Source organism: Macrosteles quadrilineatus, unplaced genomic scaffold, assembly GCF_028750875.1.
Source record: "Macrosteles quadrilineatus isolate MER2022 unplaced genomic scaffold, UCM_ALF_1.0 Scaffold_4__1_contigs__length_99947679, whole genome shotgun sequence".
NCBI lineage: Eukaryota > Metazoa > Arthropoda > Insecta > Hemiptera > Cicadellidae > Macrosteles > Macrosteles quadrilineatus.
This window is the reverse complement of record NW_026542597.1, coordinates 40,114,621-40,139,209: the sequence shown is the minus strand read 5'-3', so window position 1 is coordinate 40,139,209 and position 24,589 is coordinate 40,114,621. Positions and strand designations below refer to the sequence as shown.

The 24,589-nt window shown below is 34.9% G+C and overlaps 1 protein-coding gene across 1 annotated transcript in view; it reads right to left on the bottom strand.

Moving 5' to 3' along the window:
• LOC128991885 (GRB10-interacting GYF protein 2) overlaps window positions 1-20,440 on the bottom strand; it is a 49,536-nt gene extending 29,096 nt beyond the window's left edge. The window contains exons 1-5 of the mRNA XM_054415142.1: window positions 20,349-20,440; window positions 13,309-13,357; window positions 1,805-2,015; window positions 988-1,212; window positions 16-172 (exon numbers count right to left, since the gene is read on the bottom strand). Of these exons, the coding sequence (XP_054271117.1) occupies window positions 16-172; window positions 988-1,212; window positions 1,805-2,015; window positions 13,309-13,343 (628 nt within the window). The 5' untranslated portion in view covers window positions 13,344-13,357; window positions 20,349-20,440. The remainder of the gene's footprint in view (window positions 1-15; window positions 173-987; window positions 1,213-1,804; window positions 2,016-13,308; window positions 13,358-20,348) is intronic.
• Window positions 20,441-24,589: the final 4,149 nt, after the last annotated feature.

Sequence of the window (24,589 nt, the reverse complement as noted above, 5' to 3'; positions counted from 1 at the left end):
TTGGTGACCACTTACCCCACTTGTCCGAGGGCCTAGACGCCCGCCAGCCATCATCCTCCTCCCCTCCACCACTCAACCGATGTCTCCTCCAGTTGGTGTCGCGAGACCCAAAATCTTTCCGAGGACTGTCGCCTGTATCCCCTCCATTCCTCTCTCCCCATCCCCCACCACTCTATGGAAAAGAAGAAACACTTACGTTTACCAAATGCAGGTTATAAAGATACCTATAAAACCTATTGGTTAGTTTTCTATAGAAACTAGGCCAAGTCGACCCAAGCTTTGAAGCTTTTATTACCGATAACATGTCTACAAGATTATTTTTGCCACAATTGCAGAGGACTAGGACAATGATGAATTTGTCGCGAGAGACGTTCAAGGTTTTGCCACAATAAAAGATGATGTTTCCGTGATTGCCAGAGACAGTGGTGATGTCCACAACCCCGCGGGATATGTTCAGGATTTTGCTGCAACTAGTAGATAATGATGATGTCTCTGTGAGTGTGGGAGACAATGATGATGACAACACAAGCACATATAGGATTTTAGGATATTTAGGATTTTGGCAGGAGCTTGGCTTCTACCTTCTTTTATAACCTGTTTAGTAACTTCTTACTACTGCAGTTTTAACTTTTTAAAGTTCTTCCAGAAAACGATTAAAATGGTTGAAGATCTACTGTATTATACATGCTAAATTAATTAAATTTTAAAATTCATAGGTTCACAAAAGAATCACCTATAGAAGACCAAATATATGGATTTTTTAAGTTTTGTTTGACAAATATTGCATTAAAATTAATTTGAAAAGATGTTTGTGTTAATTTATCCAATATCTAAGAAGTCCTGTAAATTTTGTTAAAAGCTTGTTATTATATTCAATTTGTTCAGTTGAGTTTTTAAAACTTTACCTACATTTCTAAACAGTAGTTCCAAAAGCATTTCAAAGCAAATTGAAGGGTTTGTGATTTATGGTTATGTTTTATTTCTCACCTGAGATCTGTCGTAGTTGTTTCTCCCACGAGGATATCCGTTGGTGTTCTCTGACTCGTCGTAGCTCAGTCCCCGACTATAGTGATAGGAGCCGCGCCCCCGCCCTCTTCCCCTGTCCACCGAGCCCCCCCGACCCCCCATCGCACCTCTCGGCCCCCCCGGCCCCATGCCAGGCTTGGACAGTCGCAGGGCTCCTTCACTATTGATGCCCCGGTTCCACTGAGTCTACAAACATAGTGTTGTTTTACCACCAAAAACATTCTAAAACTTTTTCAGCAACAAATCTCAAAAAGAGAACATTTTAAGTTTAGTCTAGAGCTAGTAAAATAGTTAATGACAAATAAATAAAAAGTTTAAGTACCTTTTGTACTATAGATTTGGTTTTCCTCATTCGACAAAATTTGAACGATAACACTCACCATGCTTAAAAATCAATCTTTAGGTTTGAAAACTTTGTTGTCTTACAAAAACCGGATCATAGACTTTGTTGTCTTACAAAAACCGGATCATAGCAGTAAAACAGATATTCAACCATCTTACTTGTATAAACGTGATCCGGAGGCTAATAATGTTTGTAGCTTAGTTTTACTTTCATGAAGGCTTTAAATGGTGATTTTTTTACCAATTGTTATACTAAGATTCAAAAACCAATTGAAAATGGCACCTCTTTTATCTTTTTACCTTGATTCTGAAATATACATCAACCAAGTGATAAATATTGCCAAACATTTCTTAAGAACCTTACTGTGGTATAACTTTTATGGTATAAGTTACATAGAATTAGCTACTCCTATTTAAATGTATTGTGTAAGCTCACAATTTCCTCCTGAGTCTGAGGTATAAGAGCGAGCGGGAGCTGCATTTCCTTGACGTACAGCCCCTGCAGCTGCTTGATATCGTCAGGTGGTTGGACGTTGCGATTAAACAACGCCAGCATCTCCTCCCGACCGTAGCGGTGGTCTGCCATTCTGATAGGTGCTGTCTGAGCTGCACCTCCACTGGAATCCCCGCTCTTCATGTTGCGTAACCTGACAAACAAGAAATGACAACATCAGCCAAAGTTCCGTCAGGTAGAATAGTCTACCATCTGTTGTGACGACCACATCATGGGCAAGCGTGTATACAAGTCACCTAAGGAGGTTGTCAAGAGCTCCGAGACGATCACCGATTTATATTGTGAGGTCCTAGGATATAGGCAAAATAAATTTAGTCAGTCAATAATTTAAAGGGAAAGGGTGATGGAGTAGGAAGGGCTATTTTTGCTGATTTATAAATGTTAGTTAGAAATAGTTTGAAAACTGATGTATTTTTACTGTAATGATTTACACTATGTATATGTACTAATATGCAAATAAAGAACTATTGATTTGATTTATCAAAATGACTGTGATGGCTCTCAAAATACAGCTTTCAACCAATAAACCTCTTTATGATAGTCAACTTTAATTTCCTAGTGAGGTAAAAAGGTAAAACAAATAACTGATTTCCCCGTCTCCTTTCATTTTATTGCAAATACAGTATACTCCCTTTTATCCGGACTCCTCGGACAGTCCGGATAACGGTTTTTCCGGTTAAACTGACGTTCCCAAAAACTTGTTAAAACTGACCGTTTATATGCATACTGTATACAGTATTTGACTTAAATTTAGGAGAGCATTGTATTTAGACACGTGATCACTGGTCTCAAATATTTCCCACAAGAACAGTCGTTTCAGTACCACCCAATTCCTGCCAATCTAGTACGGTTAAACCGATGTGCTGATAAAAATATTCCGGTTAAAGAGATGTCATTTCAGCCAAGTGTAGTCCGGTTAAAAGGTGTTCGGATAAGAGGGAGTCTACTGTACTAGGTTTCTGTAAAACTAGATGGAAATGGTATCAATTGATTTAAGATCAAGACATACCAACACACACTAATACAAGTCCAGCTATGACTGAGGATGATGCTGAATCAATTGTCAGCAGTCAGAAGGTTGCCATATTTTTAGGCCTAGTCCTAGCTGAGCAACAAAACAAGCACAACCGACACTGCCTATGTGACACTAGCGACAGAAAAAATTACAAATTAATACATGTAGTGACATGAGCTATGAGCCGCCGCAGTGCCGTGCAACCGAAATTGTCTTTGGTCGCGAGATAGGTAACTTTTTTGAAGTCACTTGAGAGCAATCCTAGAATGTGAACAAACGTATCTATTGACATTCTTGTATAATTTTGGACAGTTTTTTTTCGTTATTTTTCATATAGGTAATGAAATTTGCCATTCCAAACTCATGCCTTTCTAAAGGATATCAGGTGCCCAGGTATCTACGTGCATAGATTTTCTTTATAAATACTTACTGTAAGTGATAGTAGAGATACCGAGCAACAACAACTTGCGCTTTTCCCTATAAAAACAGGTTGACTAATGCACAGTTCACTGCTGACTGACGTCTGCCTATCATCGCTGCTGTCGCGTAATCAATATGGAAATTCGACCATCACTGGAAAGACAGACGACCATGTCGGCCGCACTTTATCCAGCCACTCAACAAGGACTAGGCCATTGTTTTCATAGGCTATATATTTTTTTTATATGCAGGCTAGTTTTATGATATTTTTGCACTTTATTCAAAAGAAATTTGAAGTACCAACAAAAATGTTTTAACAGCTATCAAAGTAAAATACTTGAATTGAAATAAGCAATTAAAAAAAAATTGTCTGCAAAATAATCTGAATTAAAGTTTTAAAAATACAAAGTCCTTGTTAAAACTATGTACAGTCCTCACCAACTCGACAGCCTGTGTATATTGATAGTCCGCAACAGCAAACAGGGTGCACGCAAAAAGAGATTTTTTTCAGAACATTCAGTTTCATAATTATTGAATATTCAATATATTTTTTAACGTTCTTTACTTAACGTGTCAAAATTTAGGTCCTATGTAAAAATTAGTAGGTTGTGTATTCATTTATTGAAACCCATTAGAAATGTCAATACAGGATAACTTAACAATCCCCAAACTAGACAACTCTGGATACAGAAAATCTTGAGTTAGTGAGGTTTTACTGAACTGTAAATAATAGTAATATAAACACTGGTTTCTCTACTGTACCACATTTTTACCAATCATAATATTTTTAAAATAAAAATGTAAGTTACTTCAAACAGGTTAAATACAGACTACATTTAAATTACTCTCCAGTGAATAGAGGGTGTTCTTTCAATTTACAATGTAAAGGTCAGGTGATGCTGCATTCATTGTATGAGAGGGTTTAAAAAATGAATTTCTTATGAAAAAGTGATATGACCACCACTTTGACTTCAACCCTAAAGATGTGTGTTTACATGAGGCCAGTAGACAGGCAATTTCTACTAAAATAAAATAAAAAAGATTCTTTATTTTTTTGTTAATTTTTAATTTATATTTTTTTCTATTAACAGTTGGGCAAAACATCTATAATCTGATAGATTTAATTTCTGAACTTAATATTCCATTTACCTGGCTGTATTTCTTCTAAAATATTCCTTTAAAATTGTCAAATTTTTATTTCCTATTTATATAACATTAATTTTAGTGAGTACCTACTAAGGTTTCCTGCTACAGGGAAGGTGTGTTTTTTTTTATTATTGAAATGTTGATAGCTTAGTATGAAATGAAATGAACAAAATTGCCAAATTTGAATAAAATATATTCATTAACTAGCTAACTACAACAGTTTATTTATTTTATTCTCTATAAGAATAACATGGAAATTTTAACGCTTGGATATACAAAATTATATCTTTTTTAAGCTCTATAAAGTTGTTTGGAAAGGAATATAATGAAATTCTGTTTTAGGGTTTTACCACATAAAACCACCAATAAACCCCCATTTTTCCCATAGTCCAATTAGGTATGCTGAATCGCGAACTCTTTTGAATAAAATTATGTTCACACAATTGTACCAAGTTTCATCAAAATCCGATCATTTTTGCACGAGTTATTGCGCTAATGAAAAAATATATATACAGTGTATGAATTTGAACGGTGGGTATTTTTGGGCTCTGGGGGCCTCAAAATATAAAAGGAAATCGGTCTCGGGTCTAGGTCTTACCGTGAGTCCTATGGTAATAGCTTATTCCCTACACGGGAAATTCATTAAAAAGACAATATGAATATAGCATAAGAGATATTGAACAAAACAGAAAACACACAGTTAATTATAACATTTGCTAACTGGTATGCTTGTAAACAGTTTTCGTAGGGGTATCTTAATTCAGTAAACATTTTTAGGCAGGCCTATGGTTTAAGTTAATTTTATTTTGTTAATTTACAATCTTAAAACAAAAATTTACTTCCCAACCCCACCCAATTTTCAAGATTCCTAATATTTTAATGTTTTCTACTCGAGCTTGTGATTTTTAAACTGCCTATTGTTGTGTAGACAAAACAAAAAGTAGGTTAACGCCGGGGTCATTTGTTCATTATTACCGTGGGTCTATTTTTGAGCCTAACTGCATCTCGCAACATTAATTGTTTGGCCTGCTAATTTTTTGTTAGTTAATGTCCCCCCTTGCATTGGTTGGGGGACAAACATTATGTTATTATTAACTCGTTAACATATGCTCTAGCCTTTGCCGGCTTCAAACTCTTAAAAAACTAAAACTTGATTTTTAGACAAATATTTGGCGACATCTTTTAACAGAACCCCCACCCCCCCCTGATTTTGGTAAAAACTCACCTAAGCATCTCATTGTTCGGACAAAAAGGAGATTTTAAGATATATATTTTTTATATTATTTACAGCAATAGCTGATTATTATTTACAAAACAATTTTTAATACATCTACTCCTAAATATATATGAATATTATTCAAAGAATAGGCTATATACTTTTGACAATCCTCCCTGCAAAAGTGTATCAAAATTTATAAAAACTTATATATTTATTGTTTTGTCAAACGAGTAGAGGCCTATATGAACACATCCCTATAAAAAGACTAATGGCATTTCAATAAATGAAACTGTACTTTTAATAAAAGACCTAGGGTAAAACGATATGATAAAACCTACAGCTGGTTTGAAGTAAACAATAACATGTGCTCCTCGCAAACGGCACTTAACAGTCTGATGTCAGAGCCTTACGTGGCCGAGCTGGTTTAGTCAATGATAAACTGCATGTGAAACGACACTCACACACCAGCTGCACCCATCTGATCCCTCAGGAATGCAACAATTTTGGGCTCAAAAATATTCTCATCAAACACATACTTTGTCTCTTTTGTGTGTGCTTTAAAAAAAAACAGTGGAATTAACCAGGGAATCAAAACTATTATTAAAGTTAATATGATTGTTTTCTTACTCAGTATTACAGTAAAACCTACTTGACAATTTGTGGAACCTGAGTTTGTAGAGTTTGGGGGTTGCCAAGTTATCCAGAACATTGAAATTTTTAATGGATAAAAAAAAAATGAATAAATAATTTTTACATACATTTCTTACTTAGCCTACATAAGTATTTCTGCATATTGAGAAAATAATCTTTAAAGAAATTTTGAATATTCAACAATTAAAACTAGAAAAATTAACACAATAGCAAGAAAAAGCCAGCTAGATGTGCTGTAAAAAAGCAGCTAGGCTGCTGATGACTGTCCAGTTTCAAGGACTGTCGAGTTACTGGGTGTTGAGTTTGATTTTACTGTTATACAATAATGTTTAACAGACAGTTATGACCCAGATTAAACATAGCTTATATAGGAAATTCGCTAATACTCTCTTGGCAATCATTCTTATGGCCCAGCTGAAGAAATTTATTGTTAAACAAATAAAAAGTGTCCAATATAAAATGCATTCTGAAATAGAATTGAAATTAATTCAGGATTCAAATGTCATTAGCATGAGGAGTCTATTTGCAGTGCCTTTTTGAGTTGATAGTTATATTAAATTCTAATAAATTTGTAATCCTCACTTTTATAGGTGTAAAGGTAGGCCTATTGAGATTTTCTTTGTAATAAAAATTTTACAAGTACTAGATCTTACTGAAGCCTAAGAATTTTTAGGGCAACTTATAATTATAGGTCAATAATTACTTGATAATCCCGCCGCCGCAGCAAACCTACTGTCTAAGCGAATTTCCATTTGTCTGAATCGATTTTCAATTAAATCTATTTAAATAACATTAGGTTTAATGAGTACCTAGGTTTGCTGCTACAGGGGAAACAAATAATATGTGTGTTTTTTTAGTAAAATATAAATAATAATTAAATTGCTTAGTATAAATAATAAATAAATAATAGCTAAGTACAAAATAAATAAATTTGTCAAGTTTGATCAAAATATATCCATAAACAAGCAAACTACAACATTTTATAACATTCTCCATAAGCATAACATGAAATTTTTAATTTAATTTTCTAGACTAACTGTACAAAAACACTTTGATATAGGTACTGAATTATTTGTTTCTTAAGCTCTTTAAAAAGGTCTAGAAAGAATTTTTGGGAAGTTTTGTGTTTTGAGGGTCTAAAATGAGAAAACCCAATTTTATCCCATAAAACACCCCGTAAACCCCCGTTCCCATGGTCCGATCATGCTGATTCACAAACCCATCCAAGTTTATCCCGCCTTCCACGTTCAAACCAAATTTCATTAAAAACGGGCAAAAATTACTCAAGTTATGGCGTTCAGGGACACATACAGGGTGAGTTTTAAATGAGTTCCCCCCCTACTTTTCTCTACATTTCTTAAGATATCAACTCCGGACCACGTCAGATCATTGTAGAGTAGTAAGTACTTCATTTTAACTGGGTATAAATTTTTGCCCGCCATCTTGGATACAAAGTTTTTTTTAATATAAAGGTAGGGTTGTGACCCATCGTTTTAAACTACTTTTTTATGCTGAATACAATGCTGCAATCCGTTTTAAAAAATCTTGACCCATTCTAAAGTTATGATAACTTTTTATAACATTATTTTTAGCCCATTTTAACATTGTGCATTTAGAAACTAAGAACATAATCGCAAAATAGTGCTAGATAAAGATTTATGTATATTATGTGGTGTATAATTATCTTTATCTAGCACTATTTTGTGATTATGTTCTTAGTTTCTAAATGCACAATGTTAAAATGGGCTAAAAATAATGTTATAAAAAGTTCTCATAACTTTAGAATGGATCAAGATTTTTAAAAACGAATTGCAGCATCGTATTCAGCATAAAAAAGTAGTTTAAAACAATGGGTCACAACCCTACCTTTACATTTGAAAAAAAGCTTTGTATCCAATATGGCGGATCCAAGATGGCGGCCAAAAATTTATACCCAGTCAAAATGAAGTACTTACTACTCTACAATGATCTGACGTGGTCCGTAGTTGATATCTTAAGAAATGTAGAAAAAAGTAGGTAGGGGGGGAACTCATATAAAACTCACCCTGTAGGTATATAACTATATAGGCTATATATATTTATCTATATATCTATTATCTATATAGATATATTTGAACGAATGGTGTTTTTGGCCTCTTGGGACATCAAAATGAAAAAGTAAATTGGTCCCGTGCCTAGGTCTTAACGTGCCACCTGCGGTAATAGCTACTTCCCTATATGGAAATTCGCCAAAAGCAGAATAAAAACATACACCTTAATAATCATTTTTAACTGATTTTAGAATCCGCAGATAATAGAGATTAAAATAGGCCTACTGTAATACCAAACTTAAAAAACTGTATCAACAAAAATGATACTAGTAAAAATAATAATAAACACATTATAAATATTGCAAAATCATGTTTTTCAGAACGTAGGCCTATGTTGTTTCAGATATTTGTAATCCAATCCAAACAGACAAAAAATGAATAATAACGATGAGTCCTCTACAACGATCAAAAATTTTTTTGATGTAAACAAATTGTATGATAAAATTTGAAAGAGTGGACATCAGTGAAGTAGGCCAGTAAAGCAGGTTAAAATCATTACAGCATTAACACTATCAACAAACTTTCAACGATTATCAATAGGTTTGTAGTTTTAAAATAGCCAATTAGTAGTTCAAATATTGGAAATATCCATCGATAATTGCAGTGAAATTAGATAGAAAAAGATATAAAACTGTTCAAGGTCATCGACCTGCAGGGTCAAGCCTCCCAGCATCTCCCCTCTCTTTCTAGCCACTGTCCAGCTGTTGTGAAGCGTTCCTTGTCTCAGTAATAAACATGCAGCCAAACATCATCTTTGTTTACAAATGACTAGGCCTACGCAAAGTGGACTCTGACTAAATATTCTAAATAAATCTTACCATATTCTCTATTGGTTTTTTATTGGCACTAAATAATGATTAGATTCTTCAATGAAATAAAAGTACCACAATCATTAAACGTATTACACTTAATAATTCTGTTACAATAGTGAATTTACGAATCAACATTGAAACATTGAAATCAATATTTTTGCTGGTGTTTGATTGTTATACCAATGTAATCTGTAAACTAATTTAAAAGCATTTGTGTTGTGTGTAGGTCTATAGTTAGTGCCTAGATAAACCAAAATGGCTGTATAAAGGGGAAACTGTAACTTAAATAATATATGTAAGACTAAATACATAATTTTACAAACTATAGTCTTCATAAAAAAAACTACATGAAAAATATTTTTCAGAGCTGAGAAGAATGGTTATTTGTCAAATCACTTCATAAAAAAATAAATATATAAAATTAGGATGGATTGTTATACACTGTTTCTCAAAAGTTAAAAACTGTTAGAAACTTAACATGTAAGAAACGGTTAGTAAATATGTATAGAACAAAATTAATCGTAGATATTTAATAATTCGTAAGAATAACTCTGAAATGAGGAACCCAGTTTGATCCCATAATAATATTAAAATGATTTGCCCATAAAGAAATAGTTATTTAGGAATCAAACCATATTTTAATCATCAAAGATTATCACATCATACTATTATTATGTTTTAGAGCTTTCCTAAAGTGGAATAATACAACCAACACATCATTGAGACGGAAAATCTACTTTGAAATTATAGTTGAAAAAGGTTGCATTCATGAGATTCATTTCTAGATTCTTTTGTTATCAGTCTGAACCGATTAGAAAGTTAACTATTGCTTATCTCTCAAAAGGATCAGAGATTATTATATTTGGATATGAATTTGTTAGAAGGCCAGAGGATAACAGGCGAAGCAGTTGTTTTAGCACAGAACTGCAAGTGTTCTGTATTTGTGCCAATTTGGACAGGGTGGGTAAGTGCAACAATTTCCTTTTTAAAATATAATATACTTACTGACCACATCATGAGTTGGCAAGAAAATGGTGTTGAAAAATGTTCATATCTTGCACGAATATCATCATTCCACAACTTGAATATACAGGGTGATTGATATAAGTGTGCCAGCCGTTTTATTCGAAAACTATAAGAGATATCAAAAAAAGTTAAACGGTAAGTGCCTTGGATTTTTTATTTAAAAAATTATAGTCTAGTCAAAAAAATTATTTTAGCCGCCATTTTTCCAATATGGCCGCCAACTTTGATTTTTCTTAAGGAACACCCTGTATTTTATGATGTATTCTGGTAGAAAAAGTAATTTTAAGACAATTTTATTCTTGTAATTTTTTTCATAAACCTAACCGTTTCAAAGATAATAATGGTTTAAGTTGTGAAATTTTGAATGGTTTTCGAACCAAACAGCTGGCATGCTTGCTTAGGCCTTTATCGAAACTCTTTCTCATGCAGAAATTTCAAAACTTTAACCATTATTATCTTTGAAACGGTTAGGTTTATGAAAAAAATCATAAGAATAAAATCGTCTTAAAATTACTTTTTCTACCAGAATGCATCATAAAATACAGGGTGTTCCATAAGAAAAATCAAAGTTGGCGGCCATATTGGAAAAATGGCGGCTAAAATAATTTTTTGGACTTGACCACAATTTTTTAAATAAAAAATCCAAGGCACTTACCATTTAACTTTTTTTGATATCTATTATAGTTTTCGAATAAAACGGCTGGCACACTTATATCAATCACCCTGTATAGGCCCCCCATAATGAGACATTGTCAAAAGTTAGTAGTAAACCGGTAATCTACATTTAAGAACAAATACAATACTGGATAGGGCCTACCAGTCAGTACAAAATGAAGTCAAGGCTTTTACATTACAGCATGTTGTATTGTGTTATTATCATGATCATTTTATGTACACCATTGATTAAACCTACTAATTTCCCTAAGCTTAATTGACTTTAAAAATAATGCTAACATTTTCAGTTGAGAAGACTAATGAAGATGTTTGTAATGTAACTAGTACTAAACAAAAGTTTTGAGACTAAAACTAGTACAAATCATTGTAGCAGCACAAAGCTACGACCTTGAAACTGTGTTCGACCAGGCATATCCTACACTTGACTGACATATATAACCTATATTGCAGTGAAGGAAAACTAACCTTACTCAAGCTCATAGTCTCACACTGAGGAAAAACCAGAAGTAAATGCATATCCTCCAAGTGTGAGATATTGTTAATCAAATTCTAATTAAGTTAATATAACTTAGAGTTGAAAACCAGTCAACAATGGATAGTTTTATCAAAACGTGTTCAGGAAATTATTACAAAATAAACTACGTTTTTAATATGATTGGGAGTTTTAAAAATAATTCTTCTGACAAAAAAAGTTAACTCTAATAATAAAAATGATAATGTTTTACATATAAAGGTATAGTTTTGAGTAATTTGTCACTCTTTAGAGTACGTTGGTTGCTAGCGAATTTAGGATTGGATTTTTACTTAACCGGAAAACCCTAAGATTACCAAATAAGACATACTACAAATATCAATAAAAACAAAGATATTTCTTTGATTGCTATTAACCAGTAATGTAATATTTATTTTATTTTTAATTACTAGCCTATATAGGCAACAAAGAAAATAAAGAAGTCTACTCATTGATATTTATTTTATTTTACAACATAGCATACTCTATGGTTCATCATGGTCAGCCACTCGATTGCCTTGCCGCAGTAACGATTCTTTTTTAGCTAGTCATATTTTATTTCCAGCCAAGGCTTTTTATGCCCAAAAAGAAAATACCTGAATGGTAGGAGTCTTGATAAGATGAACATCAACAATTTTTTTTAGTACAGAGGAGACGACCGCTGTTTGGAACGGATGTCACACTCTATATTTTCTTGAAAAACATAAAAAGTTCAGCAAGAGCGTTTATCAACCGGAAATAATGAAGAATATTTATTAAACGTGTGAAAAAAACTGCTTTTGAAGGTTTTACTTAGAGTAATAGATGAACTCCAATACTTTTACTTCACCTACCGGTACGCTTATCAAACGCATTATTAAAGTGATACAATCAAATTTTATGTAAACGGTTAAGGCCATTTACCAAATAAAAATATAGGCATATGGCATACCAAAATGAAGCTTAAGAGTGTGTAGATTTGCTGAAAATTATTGATATGGACGAACTCCCTAAGGGCTCTGCCCCACAGGCTGATTTCCAAAGGGCTACGCCTTGCATGTTTTGGAGTTAACGCTATTTGAATAATTTAGTGAACAACAGCTGGCCAATGCAATTGACAATATAGTTTGTTTATTTACATTTTTGTTTACTTATTTTATTATTTACTTTTATGTCCTTAAAAGAGGTGCGGTGAATTAACAGTGAAGCTATTTCTAACGGTTTGATACAAGTGAGTGATTAAAGGTTTTCGAAACACGGTGAATATGAGACTAACAAACCATGTATGTTGTTCGTTCCAAGAGGTTGTCACCGATCTTTAACAGGTCGCCATTTCATTGAAAAGTATTAAAGACATCGTGAAAGAGAGCGGCGAGTTCAGGTACAACCGTACCCACCTCGGCCACCTTAGGATGTAAGGTATAAAGGTTTCACTGCTTTTAACATCCTTTCAGATGAGAATTCCTCGAACTTGGGCCCTTTAAATGAAATATAAAGTCAAAGTTGATTAAAATAATTTAATGGTGGCTTCTGTACGCCCGTGAATTTGCGGGTAGAACCTCTTGTGTCATATTAAAACAAGTAGAATAAATAGCTCATCTTTTTCACATGAGTATGTAATTTACACTGTTTAGGAAGGCATGAGCACTGTAGGGTTAAACGTAGCCTATAGGTTACGCTTTTAAAGCTTAAGTAAAAGAACTGCAGACGCCTACTCAAGCCACAGTAATCGCTCTACCAAATAACACCAGGCGACTTGCACAGTCGCGGGCGCAAGCCATAAGAGCAGCCAAACATGATGCCCTAGGATTATATAGAAACTCTATGTAAACTTCACAATCTAACATCTAATTTTGTTAAGAGAATTAAGAATGTAACCTACCACTCTGGGCCAAATTTCATGGAATCCATCGCCATTTTCTTCAGAAATCCTGCAACATAGGTTCCACAGTTAGAACTTAATTTTGAAACTTTTTTAAGTATAGCCTAATTTAAAGACTTATTTTTTTAAAGAGCAAAAACTTATACACCTATATAGGCCCTAATCCTAACAAGAGATCTTTTGTCAAAGAGAAGTTTTCTCTTAATACCAAAGTTAGTGTGTGTCTGAACACGTCATTGTATTTGGAATCACCAGCTGGTAGATCAAAGAGAGTCTTTCCGGAAAGACTACCCAATGATATCCCCCGGATTACTTAAATGTTCGCGTTAGCCAAGGGTTCTTTGTCAAGTGTCCCCTGACATCAGTTTTCCTTCATGTTGGTCTATTGTTTGCCCTAAAATCAGAGCCAAGGTCAGACAATATAGGCCTACTCAGTCGATGTTAATTTAAAGAAAGATTTCTCTACCCACAAACTACAGTAGAACCCCTCATATCCGGCCACCACGGGACCAAGCCCCTGGCCGGATAACGATTTGGCCGGATAAACCAACCTACTATGAAAATGACAATTCATACCTAATAATAATAGGTAATCAATATATGCAATCAAAAGTATCATTTAATTGTGTTCTGGGATCATTTTTAGAAAAACAAACATGTCTGTAAAAAGGAAAAAAAATATTTGTAGGTTAAAGTCATTACTGTAAGTAATGAATGTACAAATATTATGATTCCAGGTAACAAAACATATTAAATGGAGGTTAAAATGACAATAAATTGTACTTAAAGATCATTAGGACTTAAATGGTACTTGCATTTCTACTCAACATTCTTAACCATTTTGTGAAATACAAAAATTAATGTACTCGTACTGTACTGTACTAAATCCACTTTGGAAATAATCAGCCAACTGATCAGAGGTTAGGCCTACTAGCTCAACTCAGCAAATAAATGTATAAACAAACAGATAAATAATGAGAACAATTTATTTTATGACTTGAGCAGTCACAAAGACTAGTGCTTGTATCTAAACGTCTGTAAGGTGTGAGAAAAAAATTTTGATATTGGCTTCCTGGAAGGGGCCGGATAAACAGAGGACCGGTAAAACCAAGGCCGGATATGAGGGGTTCTACTGTATTGCACAACCTGCTCAGTAGTATTAGACATCCAGACCATAACTTATAGTGGAATAGATTACAGAATAGGACTGGCCTTTGAAGAGGTAGGGGATGCGACGTTGCCACTTCGTTCTTGGCCGGTGAGCTGACTTTCACCTAGAGCCCGGCACCCCCCTCTATCGTCCCACTTGTAGGGTAGTTCAGTTCAACATTACAAATTAATAATTTATTTGATCTTGGTTGTATTGGTTAGTATTGTTATATTTTTATATCGTATGGAACACAAAATTCATCCCATACATTATTATGGTTTGATTATTTTCTACACAATTGTCTTTAAAATGACTCAAACAGCTACCAGATGCAGTTTTTGAAAAATATATAAACATAAAATTAATAAATTTGACAGTAAATTTATATGACCAAACAATTTGAATAGCAGTTCTAAACATCTTCTAAGATATTGCTCAGCTTATTGTTTGATACATGAAACAAAATCAACATGGAAATGAAGAGGATACAATCTACCATATTAATTATTCATTTGAGTTGGGGACGCCACCTATGGGCGTATTTTAACCTAAATATGAGTGTAGAATGGAGTGAGATGCCTTTTGTAGCTTTGTTACTGGCCTGTTTCGAATTATTAACACACTTTAAGGCAATTTCTTGACCAAACAAGAGGATATGCTCGAAACGCACAGGTCGGCTGTCGGGCAAAGACTAAGTGTGTGGCACAACTTGGCAACAGTGGACAGTTTTCTGAAAGCTTATTGGATACCGCTTACCCTCACCCCACCCGACTCGAACTGGTTCCGGTCCTATTCTGTAATCTATTCCTCTATAGTTGTTCTAGTTCAAACTGGGTCATATGACTTTAGGGAAGTCCCGCTATGTTGTCAGTTTTTCTGCCACATGTCCATTGTCCAATAGGCCTACAATTAATTACAGCAGCAATGCAAGTTTTTTGCAATTGGAGTTTCAAAATAGTGTGAATTGTCCATATTTGAATTCAACTGGCCAATGAGTGGATTTCCTATTATTTCAGTAGGCTATATTGCATTTCCATTAATTATGGTCTTTAGTATTTTTTATAGATAAAACAGTTAGTTTATCTTATGTTTCTAAGAAATGTAGTTTGATTAAAAAAATGCCCATTTTCCAATTTGTAACAGCAAAATTGCCCAGTCATTACTGGACTAGCTAATTGAGTACAACCTAACATTGAGCTCTTTAATCCCCTCATGCTAGGAACGTAGCAGTAGAGGCTAGTTCACACATGGCCATTTCACTCGCTGCGACTAGAGTGGCGGCTACTAATTGCTATGTGAGAACAGGAAGTAGCGGTGACTAGCAACAGATGCAGTGTAAAAACTCATTCAAGCAGAAATTCGGACATGTTCAACATATGTGGCGAGTAGTCACTAGTAGCCATTCTTGAGAGTCATGTGATTCTTGCAGAAATTATATTACCCTATGTAGCCCTCTTAAGGTAGGCCTACAGTATTAGAGTGATTTTAGGGAGTCTCTACTCGCCATACCGGTACCTCAAAGTTATTTCAAGTTTGGTCCGGCATGGAATTACCTAGCCTTCGGTGTGTATTTTTCTTTCTTTTTTAATGGTGATATAGTTTATAATATCCTAACTCCTCAAACTTTGGAAATGTTAATCTCATAATGATTTTCTCTATCCACTCCTGAATCCACTGATGATTTTTATTCCTTAACTTATCTCTTAATTTCTCACAAAGTACCGTACCTAGATACACTAAACACATCTCAAAGTCTCTCACCTTATTCCTAGACGAAATTTTTTACAGCACAAATATTAATTAAGTTAAAACACAAACGAATTGTCAAACTCTTAAGTTACTAGCCACTACCAATCACCATGTTGTCAGATACAAATTTCAGATTTAATTTTGCTGGCGAGTAGTATATGCGACTGATAATAGCTTAGATAATGAACCAGCCTTAGGCCGGCCGCACACTGATGTGACAAAACGTCTTTCGACAGAACGTTTTGTTGAAAGACGTCGGAAGGGAGTGGCCTACCATGCAGTTAAATGGAGGCATCGCACACTGATGCGACAGAGGCTTCAGACGCGTTGTTTTGTCTGAAGACGTTTTTGGGTGTTTTTGTGATCGCCTCCAATATTTTGTCTGAAGCCAAAACGCCATCAGACAAACAGTTCTGCGCAAGCGCGGAGGGCGGATACAGTACAACTTATCTATATATTGTGGTAATTTTTCTTACAGTTAGTAGATGTTCATTTTCAATTTATGCAGAAAATAATAAAAAAAATGTTATTTAAATTTCAAATGTTTCAGCTAATTCCTTATTTTTTAATAATTTTCCTTACAGTTAGTAGTCGTTCATTTTAGATTTATGCAGAAAATACATAAAATTTATGCTCCCTTCCTTCGTTTAGTTTTGCAAGTTGTATAAAGTTCCACAACATAATTGCTACGTCCACTTCCTCATCCATTTTATTAACACCACACAATATCTGGCTTTACACAACACTGGTCTACTGCTGAATGAATTTAGTTTTCCCTCCTGTTTTTGTCTTTTCTCTGAGACAACCGCACACCAATGCGACATTTTTGTTTTCCGACAAGACGTCTACCGACAAAACGTTTTGACAAAAGACGTTTTGTCTGATCAGTGTGCGGCCGGCCTTAAGAAACAAGTGCTGTTTGAACCAGTCACACAAATGCTATGCACAGCATTTTTAAAAGTGTAGTAACTTAAGTTTCTTTCGAGTTTCACTCTGATCATCTTATGGCAATCTTTAAAGTAAAACGTTCGCTAATTTACCAATCTCCACATGTTTGCAACGCTGCGGTCATTGCCACGGCCCAAGGTGTACATTTTAATATTATACATAGACCGGGTGTCACTTAAAGATTAACAGGGTACTCGCAGACCTCGGCAGGGTTGCCACCCGTCCCTATTTTAGGTTCCTTATTTAAGCCTATGTTAATCCAATGCGGAGGGGGCCATGTCCCGATTTTTCCCTAACCTTGATGCAGCCAAGTAAAAATCAGTTTTGCCAATTGACGTCACTAATCATCATATACACATACCAAGTGACAAACTTGTTCAACATACATGCCTGTAGATCACTGCAGAGAATTTAGGGCCTTCAAATAACTTAGACCATTACGAAGATATTTAAGCTTTTTAATAACATTGGACACCAACACAAATATGCGACGTCAGGCATTTAAATGTGAACAGATGTCGCATATATGCGACGGTAGTCCATGGGTAGAAACCGGCCGTTGTATATGTGCTGCGCTGGTCCATATGAATGAAAAATTTAGTACTATTGTGGTTAGTTGGTTAATTAAGTTAAATTCTTAGATCAAACCCTCTTTACGTTATCCTATAAGTTATTAATCTTTTACCTACCTTGACCTAAATTACTAAAGGGTCATTCAATGTCAAAGAGACTGTTTGACAACAAAAGTTAAATTGAAACTATAAACAAGATAAACAATTGTATATTGTTTAAGTTATCTTGCTTATTTATCAACTTATTCTGCAAAAAGTTGGTAACGGTATCTTTATATCGTTGTAGTCTATTGATATTTGCACAAAACCATTTTTTTTGCCGATAGTTCCAGTAGCAGCAAACCTGCATGCTCAGACCCCATGTTATTCTTAAGTTATGAAGAATAAGAAAAGTGTTATCTCCCTTAGCCTAATTATGAACATAAATTATCATAACTTTGGTATGTAGCTTTACCTAGATGAGTTAAGTTATATTGATTGTTTTCTGTAAAATTAATTATCAACGAGTTTTTATACAGATAACACAGTTTTGATTCAACGATGTAACCAGGGTTGCCATCTTAGGTTAGGGAAAAATTGGGACATGGCCCCCCTCCCCACGGATTAACATAGGCTTAAATACGGGCATTAGGAACAGAAATCGGGACTGACCCGGCAAAATCGGGGACGGGTGGCAACCCTGGATGTAACACCCATAACATTTAGTGTAGGCCTAATACGTTTGTAAAAGCCTACAGGAAAACTGTAATTATATTCCATTACTAAAGATAAGCCTAGAAAATTACAATGGACATATTTAAAGTATAACTTGGAGTATTGTTACTCCACAACATTTTTTATACAATAATAAATTAGTTTTATCCTGGTATTCACCGACATCATGGATTTCTCAGCCATATATCAATGGTCCAGTTTAGGTAAGTTAACACCAGTAACGCTACATGTACCTACTTTTAAAATTAATATCCCGAAAAATATCAAATAAACACAAGTTTAAGCATACTCAGCATAATGTAGGCTATTATGCAAGACCTATCTTAACAATTTTGAATGTGTGAATGTAACACCCGTATCCATGGAATCATCCTAAACTATAAAATACCCCTGCAAATACGAGTGTGCATGGACCTTAAATTTAGAAAGGTTGACGGAGCCCTACCGGTAGTAAATTAATAATTTAGGACACTCACTTAACTTAAAGTTTTATTATTCTTTTTTTCATGTAAAAATGGTGCAACCGTTAACAAATAAATAAATAAATAAAAGTTATCATTCCAAGAAAAACTTGGTGAGTAACTTAGCCTAGGCCTAACTTACTTATGTATCTTTTTAATCAAAGGACACATATATCATGACATACGGTACTTAAAATAAAGTATTTTTCTTGGGTAACTTAAAGTAGGCTAAATAGGCCTAGCCTATAAGTTATGTTTTAGGCTATTGTAAATTTCTTTGATGCCATCAATCTATGGCAGTGTCGGTCAAAGATGAAGACTCCAAGTAGGCCTAGGGCTAACTTATTAACTTACAAGTAAGCTACCTAACTAAAAAGAAAACAAGCAACTAAGTCAGGCCTAGGCCGGCTGCACTTTACTTTAGGTCCTACACAAACAACCGGATGAAAATAATCGATATATCGAATGATAGTTTCATTCGAATGAGTGTAGGGCCTAAAGTAAAATGCAGACCCTAGGCCTAGCTAGCCTTCGAATTTCATTTAAAAAAACCCTCATAACTTATGTGCATTTAAGTTAATAATATGTCATAGCTTAGGCTAGACCTATAGGATACACATAGAGTAGTAAGCTTAGGGCCTATTCCTCACAACTCATCTAGGCTAGATTTCTCATTTCATATTTCTCTGTCAACAACTGGGCATAGGTAAGTTTTAGGCCTAACTTAAGTTAGGTAAGTTTTGTCTTAAACATTGTTTAACTTTTAATTGAGATAAGTTAAGTTATACAAATAAACATAGACTAAGCTGTATAACTTAGGCCTAGAATAGGATAGGAAAGTACGCTTTTTTTAGGTAGAGCCAAATGACTTACTGTAAGTTTAATGTTTTTTACAGCGGTCAGCTTCAATACATAGCCCTAGGCTAACTTAAGCTTGGACTGAAGCACAAGATGTGGCATTGTAAACATTTAAACAAATATGGTTTCACAATTATTCAAAATCACAAATTTAGCCTCTGGAGGATATGTTTCTATTTAATGGATTTATTTTCTTTTTGGCTCAATTGACCTATAAGTTAGGCCCTACTCATTGTTCCAGGAGCCCTGTCCTGGAATCCAAGTTGTAAACAAAGAAGAGGACATTCTTTCTTGGCGACAATGTATCAAAGACTTCATTTTTGACACTAAGTTAATACAAGTTGATATTTGAGAAGAACCATTCGTTTGATAATTTAGGACACGTTTTAATTTGGTAATGAACTCTTTAAATCGTGAATGTAGGCACTAAACTGGACAGCCGAGGTGGCAAGGGCCATTTAGGAAGTTGAATACTAAGTAGATATCTTCACTGAACGTATAAGTTAGTGTTTTGAGTTTTATTACGTTGGTCCATTCATATCAATAGGTATTATATTATAATTAATGTCAGTGAAACCTATTACTTACTGAAATAGGTAAGTTAGTCAAATCTTCTTCACTGTTGGATACAATATGGATGACGACGGTGTTAGTGTTGCCAACGCTTGCGCGAAAGGTCACGTGATCAACCAAAGAAGAAACTAAACTATGGCATGCGCACTTGTTTGCTAAAATCAGCTGGCCGATCAAATAACTGTTGCAACCACCCATATATGTTTATCAATGATTATACATGTTATCCTGGTGAGCTATAGTCAACTGTCTACGAAATTATATTTAAAATTTAAGTTACATATATTATTTATTTAACAAGGAGTCAACAAATCACATGAGATGCAAATTAACAGGGCGTAGTGGGGTGACCATCCCGGGCACCACGAGCCACGAGGGTGTCTCGGAAGCGGTGGCTTTCAGAATCAGAATCAATATTTTATTCCATTAGACATGTACATGCATTATGATACGTCAAAAAAGTTGAATACATGCTGCAAAAACACAAGTCAAAGATAAATTACAGTACATAACAAATAAGGCATAAACAAAAAAATCAAATGGGGGGGGCACAGGTGCCTTGGCAAAAGTAGTACAACCACTGAGCTAAAATTATAACTGGAGGTAGCACTGCCATGGCAGAAGTCTGTCAAAAGCGAGTCGCTGATTTTGTTAGGTTGGTATAGCAGTAAGTTTTCTTACCATAGCAATAACATGGCTTCTTATAACTTGGTTGTATAGCAGTGAGTTTTTTTGTCATAGCAATAACATGGCTTCTTATGGACACCCACCTCACGCAAACATGGCGGCTGGCGACACGCATCTTTGACATTCAGTGCTACCTCCAGTTAGAATTATAGCTCAGTGAGTACAACACAGAAGAACAATGAAAGAAACTATGTTAAATCACAGATAATAAACCCCTACTAGGTTTATTATACCCCTAGTAGGGGTTATATTATCTGTGGTTAGATGTACGTAACCATAGATAAAACAACGTGATTGAGCCATGCGAACGAGATCATCTTGAAAATTAAGAAGTTAAACGGGGCAAAGCCCGCGGGATACAGCTAGTAATTTCTAAACAGCTACGGTACAAAAATGCAGTGAGGAAAACGACACTGAGTTGGTTAAAACAAATTCATGATTTTGAAGGTAAAATACGAAATGTGGAAAAGGAAAAAAATCAAGGTACTCTCGAATTGAAACTCTGTTGTCCCAATGAAGAAAGAAGATGACGGAAATGATGGTGTCACTGTTTTAGAGAACAAACTTCTGTACTGATTTCGAATTAAATTAACTTAGAAATAAGTGCCTACAACTAGAGAATGCTATATATTACTTACTACTCCAGGGCGTGTTAATAAATTAAAGAGTGGGCCCAAAGAAAGTTTCTCTGCTAAGACTCAAATACCCCCGTCGCAGCAGACCTGCATACTAAGCGAATTTCCATTTACCCGGCTTGATTTCTACTAAAATATTCCCTATAAATTTTCAGATTTATTTCCTATAACATTAATTTTAGTGAGTAGTTAGGTTTGCTGCTACGGGGAAGATGTTGAGGTGTGTTTTTTCAATTGAAATATTGATAGCTTAGTATGAAATAAACCAAATTGCCAAATTTGATTAAAATATATCCATTAACAAGCAAACTAGAACAGTTTATTTATTCTCCTTAAGAATAACATGGGAATTTTAAATTTACAATTTTTTAAATTTTCTCTGTAGTCAATGAACATTCAAAACACTTCAATATACTAAATTATTTGTTTTTTTAAGCTCTTCAAAATGGTCTAGAGAGAAATTTAGAAATTTAAAGTTTTTAGGGTCAAAAATGAGAAAAACCCATTTTTACCCCATAAAACCCCCCATAAACCCCTGATCCCATGGTCCGATTATGCTGGTTCGCGAACTCGTTCGAATAAATGTAGGTTTACACGTTTGTACCAAATTTCATCAAAATCGGATCAATTTTGCTCGAGTTATCGCGCTAACGGACACATATATAAATCTTACTAATATTATAAATGTGAAAGTTTGTGTGTTTGTTTGTTTGTTTGAAGTTCAATCACGCATAAACCACTGGACGGATTGGGCTGAAATTTGGCATGATGATAGCTTACATTCCCGATTAACATATAGACATATTCTTATCTCAAAAATCCTTTCGGGCTCCGCCCCAGTGGCTCTGTAATTCCCCATGTTAACCTTATGAATATTCATATTTAAAGTGAATTAAAGAATTAAGTCAGCTGTTTCAAATAAAAAGTTGGTTCTATGATATGGAAAAGCATTAAAAAGTTATAAGATTTACCAACAGGGTGCAGCACTATATATTTTTTTGCATTTATGAAAACAGCTAATTTGAACTAAGCAGCAAAAAAAAAAACTGATTCGCAAAGGGAACTGTCAAAGTAGGATTGTTTGTTGTAGGATTGTGACCTCAAAACGAAAAAGTAAATCGGTCCCGGGTCTAGGTCTTACCATGAGACCTACGGTAATAGCTTATTCCCTATATGGGAAATTCGCTAAAAGAAAGCCAACTCCACTTGCTAGTGGTTTAATGCAGCTGAGTTGAACCATTTGTCTATGGTTGAACCCTAAACCTCAACACACGTCTACAACAGTAAATTTTAACAAATCCCCTCCAATATTTACTGCTGTGAGAGGGAAGGAAGAAAGCTTGGAAGGTTTTTTTAACAACCACTATTCCTATTAAGATTTCTATTTCCTATTAAGACAGGACATAGGATCTAGGCTTACACCCAGAATGTGCTAACTCGGATAACACAGACACATTCACGACAGAGAGCCAATATTCTCATCAGCCTCTCGGAAACTTGGAGGAAATTGCTCCTTAGAGAGCTTCGTATTCGATTTCATCTGGGGGATGTTTTTTAGACCGAGGTCAGAGCGGGAAAAGTCGATGGAAGTTTAAAGAACGGTAACTCCACATCAAAACTCGATAACCAACAAGGATAGAAAACTTAAGGTTTTTCATCAAAACGTAGATAGAATCTCCAACTTGAAAGGCTTAATCATCTGCTCCATACTTACTCGCCAGATTTGGTTGTCTTAACTGAACACGGGAAGAACCGGGATGAGATCCTCAACACCAGGCTTATGGGCTACTGCTTAGTATCAGCTTTTGCACACCAAAATCTTCCAAAAGGAGGGGTAACTATTTACAGAAAAAAACTCTAACAGATGTGATGTTTCCTCGAACTCAGTCAAACTGCAAACCGAAGTAGAGGACCCTGTTGAAGTTGCCAATTTGTTTAATCACTACTTCGCAACTCTGGCTGAAGAAACAATAAGGAACAACCAAAATCAGGAAACTGAAAAGCAAAATTGATCGTTCAGAGTTTCTAACACTGACAAACTCAATGTAGCGTTTCCAATGCACAACCTCAAGCCTAAATCATCAACAGGGATAGATGGAGATGCCCTTCTTGAGAGTATTCTCTGCTATGGCATTGTGGTGTGGGGTGGATCACCGGCACAGAACCTTAACAGAGTTCTAATCATGCCAAAAGAGGGCTGTTCGAACCCTGACTGGCATTAAGACAACAGATGATAGTTGCAGACCAGAGTTTAGGAAGTTAAAAATCCTGATGTAGGTAGTCAACCTCTTCATAATACGGACTCTCACCATTGTCGACTCTTCCCGGGCCTGTCGTCACCAGGAAGTGCACTCATACAACACAAGGCGAAGAAATTATTACAACCTTCCTGCTCACAACACAAGGCTCTGTGAAGAGAAACCCTCATACATGCGTGCCAAGTTTTTTAACGCCCTTCCCGTCCACTTGAAGCCTCTTCAGCCCAGAAAACTGAAGAAAGAACTAAAGTGCTGGCTGTTATAGACCATTTTATAGTCTGGATGAATATTTGTCTTGGCAAGAACTTGAATAAATCATGTCTTCACTCTGCAAGGACCCTAATCAGGTTTTTTTTTTTTTAATAACAACTTGTATGCATTACAACTACACAACTTGTATTGACGCCCTTTCAATCTTTAAGATTGCAAATAAAGTATTCGTGTATTGTATTCTTATTTACCATGCTCAGTAGGCTTTATTGGTATAGGCTCTAGCGAAGACAAATAGTTAATCAGAAGCCTTAATTGAAATGATAGCTTATTTTACACCTTGTCATAGTTTATGCCACATCAACTATAACAGGGAAACAAAAATGGTACAAGTATGATAACTATATTGTTATTTGGCATTATCTCATGACCAAATGAATAAAAATAAATAAATGGAATTTAATTT